The sequence below is a fragment of the Aythya marila genome (genome assembly GCF_965140915.1).
Source record: "Aythya marila genome assembly, chromosome: 34".
Classification (NCBI taxonomy): domain Eukaryota; kingdom Metazoa; phylum Chordata; class Aves; order Anseriformes; family Anatidae; genus Aythya; species Aythya marila.
Window position 1 is genome coordinate 662,354 of NC_139075.1, and position 6,504 is coordinate 668,857.

The window sequence follows — 6,504 nt, forward strand, 5'->3', positions numbered from 1 at the left end:
TCTTCAACTGCAAAGTAGACAATTTCATTTCAAAACGAAAGAGGAGAGGAGTCTTTAGCTTTTTTTCCCATCTGAAATACCATTAGAGATGACTCTTCTTTGCTGAAAACATCATCTACTCTATAGTTAAAATGCTGCACCTAGATGGGCTGCTCAACACATCGTTCTTATAAAGAAGTGACTTCTCCAACATGTCTCTACCCATGGCAGTCTTAGTCTGAATGAATATGGCATATGCACTGTAGGATCATAGCTTGATTGCCTTCACATGAACATTAATATTAACCCTGATAGCCTGGAATACCTGGCAAAGCAGTATATGGATGTTTTGGAATTGAGGGGAGATCTTTAACCTTCATGAGTGACAGGAAAAAGTAATAAAAGATACATTATAGCAAATACAATGGCAGTAGACACAGATCTTTGACCACTGGACCTGTCTTAGCTGTTTCACAGTCGTTAATTGAATGTAACACCTTCTATGTTTTACAGATGTCTTCTTTCCATCCACTTCACCTTGGATGACTGCCTTCATCGCAATTTTATGTTTCAGTATTGCTGTTATTGCTGCTGTGGGTGCTAAACTGAGGGGTAAGTATTTCCACCTACAACAGCTGATGCAGAAGTTTTAATCTGCAATGCAAATGCAGTTAATAAAAACTTAAATAATATTTTAACATCACATTCAGAAAGAAATATATGGGAATTGAGGGGGACAGAGGAAAAAAATGACATATATAGTTAAAAATTGAATATGTGTGGGCTCTTCATGTGTGTGAATGAACAGAACATCCTTAAGAGGGAGGTAACTTCCATGAGACATAATTTTTGTAATCACAAATATTTACAGGCACAGAATATAATTTTTGCTTTCAGAGAAGAGGATTTTTGAAAGAAAACTCTTTTTAGAATTATGCTATGATATTTTCATCAGACTCATTGTCTTGGGGAAAAAATAAATAATTGTTTTTTCTTGTTTTTCCAGTTAATACTACAAGAAGACAAAAAGCAGGTGAGTAATGAGGAAATTAAATATGAAACCCCACAACTCTTTTTTTAAAAGTAAACAGTATGATAATAATGCAGTCATGATCAATATTGAAGTATTTCAGTTTTGGAATGCACGAAGATGAAGTGGGGGTTTTGGACACTGATCAGCTTTGAGTACTGCCACTGGTACTTTATCAGGGCGTTTTGCTTCTTCCACTCACACGCAGACCTAATGAATCCAATATAGAGACATTTTATTGAACTGTCTGCCTACTTGTATGTGGAAGTTCTCCTTGTATCTAACAGGATGAGGTAATAGCAGAGCTTCCTCCATAAGTGCATGACATTTTTCCAATTCCAGTAGCTCATTTTTCTTTGGGCATTTCTAAAGTTTTCTGGTAATGAAATATACCTATGGTAGAATGTTTTAATTTTTACACAGTGCCCATGGGCTCAACTTCCAAATAACATTTCAGACTTTTGACTGATATCATTAATTTTCTATTGTTTTTAGATACTGAATGCTTAGTTAAATAACTAATGTTTATGTGTTTGTGTGTTGTTTTATCCTCAGAAAAAAAGACGAATGATCTTAAAAAAGGTAAATACTCCTTGAAAACTATCAGGACATCTTGGAAACAAAATCACATACACTGTTCTAGGGCATTTTGGCATTTCTAGACGTGAATCTCAGAAGTAGTATTCCTTATTTACATAATGGATTTAATGAAAATTGGCCATATTGTCCCTTATAATTAAATGCTATTGACCCCTTCATAGGCAGTTTGAAGCAGAATTAATCACTCAGAGTAATACTTTAATTCTTGAAAGATGGTGAAGGGACTGATACACCGGGGACTAGTATGATTGCATAAATAAGTCCTTATTTATTCTGTAACTGCAATGAAAATGCCATTGTTCTATAAGAGATTTATGATCCAATTTTTCATATCTGGTTTAATATGCTTATAATTCCAAAAATGACAAGAGATTGTTTTGTTATTATTTCTTTGCTTGTTGGTATTCTATATAATAAACCTTGAACTTTTTACTGCTAAATTGCATCCCATGGATTTAAATCAGATCTTCTAGTTCTAGCCTGAATAAACAAATAACAATTCCTGCTGCAATTTCTGCAAATGTCCATGTCATCAGCACATATTTCTTGTCTAAACCAAATAATGATAACACAAATCAAGTATGCCCCAGACATATTCTAGGGGATATCAGTTTTCTCATTTGGGCCTTTCAACTTACTAGTAAGATTCAATTTACTGAAGCCTCTAAAATAATAGAAGTCTCTGTGTCTTCATTTGTTCTCTTTGGGATCAGGTACAGGAACCAGGAACATTTGGAGAGAAATCAGATTCAAGCTGCCTGAGAAAGCTATTGCTGGGGAGATTTGATGGGGAGAGGGGGTGTGTGGATTTCCTACATGGACTATAATGGAAAGCAACTAGATGAGATTGAGACATTCATGTGGTAGATATCTAAAAGAGGCCAGGGTAATTTCATCTCTTCAGCTGTGAAGTCTCCTCAGAATTTAAATCACTTTTAAAATATGACATTGGAATAGATACAGAAATGACCATATATAATTTCTTTCAGAAAAAAACGATCTGGAGGAACAATTAGGTAAGAACCTGGTTTTCATGTTCCTTTTGGTACTTCTAGTATGCATGCTACTTAAATCCCTAATAAAGCAAATGAGATGTACAGTATTTTGATATGAATTATTTCTGGATGTTTCTGTTCCATATAAGAAAATTTATTATGGCTTGATTTCATGTTGGATAAATTCATATAAATAAATTCAAAGATTCAGAGCATCCATGAGATCCATTTCCCATGAACTTGTTGAAATTAGTAATTGAGGGCAATGACAAAATTTTAAAACTTCTCTGATAATTTTTAACTTCTAAATTAAACTAACTGTCCAGCCCAGTAATGGTTTTGTTTCTGTTTTTATTCTTTTTACCTCCATTGGTCGACTCAGAGTCACAGAAGAACACATTCAAAGGAGGTAAATATAACATGGCAGTTAAGACAATTTTTATCAAAATTTGTAAGTGGATATATACATGAGAATGAAAATTAACTACTTAATTAGAAAACATGACAGCTTATTTCTAGTTAAATGGTTGTTCTACTTCATTGTTAGTCACTGCTGAAAGTACTATATAGAGTGGTTTTATTTCTAAGAGTCTTGCGATGTTTTTCTGCCTCTGTGTAATCTTTCTGCCTGGAGTCAGTAAGACTCTACTGGGATTTCTTGAACAGCTCTTACAGCTGTTGTTCTTTCTCACTTTCTGGTCAAATCATTAAAATAGCTGTAACTAGCATCTCAAAGACAAAATTAATGTACTGGTCTCCAGAGAAATACTGACTTAAAAGTTTAAAAACCTAGAAAATAAGTCCTAAGGAAAATGATGTTTACCTTTTTTTTTTTTTTTTTTTTTTTTTTTTTTTTTTAAATCTGCATTACTTACTGGCCCTCCACCAAGATACTTGGAGAGTGAGAAATCTCCTTGTGATTTCATTTCACTTATTAAAGCTACATGTATTCTTTTGCAGCAACCTCTGAGAACATAAAGCAACTCGGTAAGAAAACATCTTGTATAAATGTTATATTTTTGTGAACCTTACAAAAAATAAAGAAAATATTCAGGTCTATCTGATTATGTCATCTCTGGGGGTGAGAGTAATGCCAATATCTCATCACAGTGCAGTTATATTTCCCCCTCCAAGACGGGTATAACAAGGCATTCTATAATACCTACCTGAAGTGTGAATAATCCTCCTTGCCAGAAGCTTTTATACCTAAAACTACAATAAATTTACAGACACCCATAACATTATATGAGTTGTTTCATTATATATCATGTTTACCCAAATCATGGAATTGACAACAAAGAAGGAATTAATTTCCTCCATGCAACCCCATGTGCTGACATAATATACTCTAAAATGCTTGTTAAATGAAAATAAATTGAGACTGTAGAGGCCAATTTTGTGTCCTTTACCTTGCAACCAAGTCCCAAAAATTCGAACTGCAGAAATGCAAAAAAGGACTAATATTGACTTATGCTGTAGCTTGTCTTCTATACTGTGGGTATGTCTAACTTTAAAAAATTGAACCAGAAGAGAGAAAACCCTCGCAAAATTAGTGTCAATAACTAGAACATCTTTTCCTTTCAGAGCGACTAAAAGATGACTTGGGTAAGTGGTTTAAAAATTATATTTTATTGCAATATGCACTGCTACTTTAGGTAGAATAAAGTCAACCCTGGGACTGAATCAGAGTCATAACAATGCAAGCATAAGGCAGAAATAATATAGGCTGAAAAGTATCTAACTGCCCTACAGAACCATAAAGTGCTATTGTCTCTTTCCTTTCTGCAGACTTCTGGGAAGCCCAGAGCCATGCAGGTAAGCTGAAAGGAAAAAGGGTGTGAGCTGCACATAGGTCAGGGCAATCCCAAACAGGAGTACAGACTGGGAGAAGAACACATTGAGAGCAGCCCTGTGGAGAAGGATTAGGGGATTCTAGTGGACTAACGTCTCAACATGAGCCAGCAGTGCACACTTGTTGCCCAGAAGGAAAAATGCATCCTGGGCTGCAACAAAAGAGGAGTGACCAGCAGGTCAAGAGAGGTGATTGTCCCCCTCTACTCTGCCCTTGTGAGGCCCCACCTGGTGGACTACGTCCAGGTTTGTGTCCCCCAGCACAAGAAGGATGTGGACCTGTTTGAGTCCAGAGGAGGGCCACAAAGATGATCAGAGGGCTGGAGCACATCTCCTCTGAAGAAAGGCTGAGAGAGCTGGGGATGTTCAGCCCACAGAAAAGAAGGCTCTGGGGTGACCTCATAGAGATCTTTTAATACTTAAGGTCTTATAAAAAAAGATGGAGAAGGACTCTTTACTGAGGTAGATAATGATAGGACAAGGGGAAAGAGTCTCAAACTAAAAGAGAATAGATTTAGATTAGCCATGAGGAGGAAATTCTTCAATGCAAGGGTAGTGAGGCACTACAACAAGTTGCGAAGAGAAGTTTTGGATGCCCCATCTCTGGAGGTGTTCAAGGCCAGGCTGAAGGGGGCCTTGGCCAACCTGATCTAGTGGGTGTCATCCCTGAATATGTCAGGGGGGCTCAAGTTAGATGATCTTTAAGGTCCTTTCAAACCTCAGCCATTCTATGAGTCTGATTCTATGATTCTATGAAAAGGGTGTTTCCATCTGTCCAAGTTACCCTGACATAAAAATGCCATGACTTTAGAGACTGGTAGGCTGAGCTGGAGTCACTGGGACATGTCATCAACTGTGTTGGATAAAAGGAAATGAGGCTAGGATGGGGTAGTTGGGAAGACTGAGAAAAGGAGTTGCTGAAAAGAGTCAAAGGAGGAGAGGGTTGTGTGTGGACACCATTCCAGAGAGGATGGATGGTAACATGGAAAAGAGAGACAAATTTATTATGAAGTGAGTGAAGAGAAAGAGTCACCTGGACTTACACCCCAAGAGAGTACGTGTCTATGACAGCTCTGAAGGTACCTGTTGTCAGGTACCTCAGTGACTGTTGCATGCCCTGTTTGGGGGAATGTTTCAATTCTTTGTTGAATCACACAAGGACTGCTCAGACCCTCAAAGATTTCAGCCCATAGTCCCCTACAGAGACAGGTCCCTGAGTGGCTCTGCTCACTGGATTCTTCTTGTTTTCTCCTCCAGTTTTCATTGATGTGACTCCTGACTGCCGGGTCCTAGAGCTCCCAGTGCCAGGGACTCCAAAAGTTGAGGACACCTCATCTGAGCCTGCTGGCCTGAGCAGTCCCTCCACAGTCCCTGTTCTGGTGGGGAAGGAAGGGTTTGCATCTGGGAAACACTACTGGGAGGTGGAGGTGGACCAGCAGCAGGACTGGGTGCTGGGGGTGGTGAGGGAGAAAGAGAGGCAAGAGGAGGAAGGGACAAATGCTGGTGAGGACTTCTGGGCTCTGCACAGATCCCAGGGAGAGTTATTCTCTAGCAAGGAAAACAGCAAGATTGAGAAGAAGAATATGAGTTGCTCAGTGATTGGTGTGCTTCTGGACTTGGAGGAAGCACAAGTCAAATTTTATGAAGCAGGGCAGAAGAATATAATAGTGAAAATCCCTCTAAGCCTTGGAAAGGAACATGCAGAAATGTTTTACCCATTTCTGTCCAAAGAGAAAGGGACAGTCAAACCTGTTTGCCATCAGCAAAAAATTCCTGTTCCATTAAAGGCTCTATAAGTTGGTTTCTCACATTTAATGGATTAGGGAAAGACAGTTCACTTGAAAATGAAACAGAAAATTTGAGAACTAATATTTCAGTAATATAAAATTACTGAAGTAATTGTAATAGTAATGTAAAGAGAAGAAACATGTTTAAAACAGGAATAAAAATCAAGAAAGAAAAAAAGAAACGGGTAATATAAACAAGATTGGGATCAAATTCAGAAACTCTGGGTAGTTATTTGAGTTCTCTTTACAGGACATGAGAGTC

At 37.8% G+C, this 6,504-nt stretch overlaps 2 protein-coding genes across 2 annotated transcripts in view; both read left to right on the forward strand.

Annotated features, from left to right (window-relative positions):
• LOC309889287 (butyrophilin-like protein 9) overlaps nt 1-4,445 on the forward strand; it is a gene marked incomplete at both ends in the record, with an annotated part of 8,507 nt that extends 4,062 nt beyond the window's left edge. The window contains 2 exons of the mRNA XM_082782052.1: nt 493-591; nt 4,393-4,445. Of these exons, the coding sequence (XP_082638178.1) occupies nt 493-591; nt 4,393-4,445 (152 nt within the window). The remainder of the gene's footprint in view (nt 1-492; nt 592-4,392) is intronic.
• Nucleotides 4,446-5,256: 811 nt separating this feature from the next.
• On the forward strand, nt 5,257-6,251 carry LOC309889288 (butyrophilin subfamily 2 member A1-like; the record flags this gene model as incomplete). Its single annotated transcript, XM_082782053.1, has 2 exons — nt 5,257-5,272; nt 5,713-6,251. The coding sequence occupies 2 exons, from the start codon at nt 5,257-5,259 to the stop codon at nt 6,249-6,251; spliced, it is 555 nt and encodes a 184-aa protein (XP_082638179.1).
• Between the last annotated feature and the right edge of the window lie 253 nt (nt 6,252-6,504).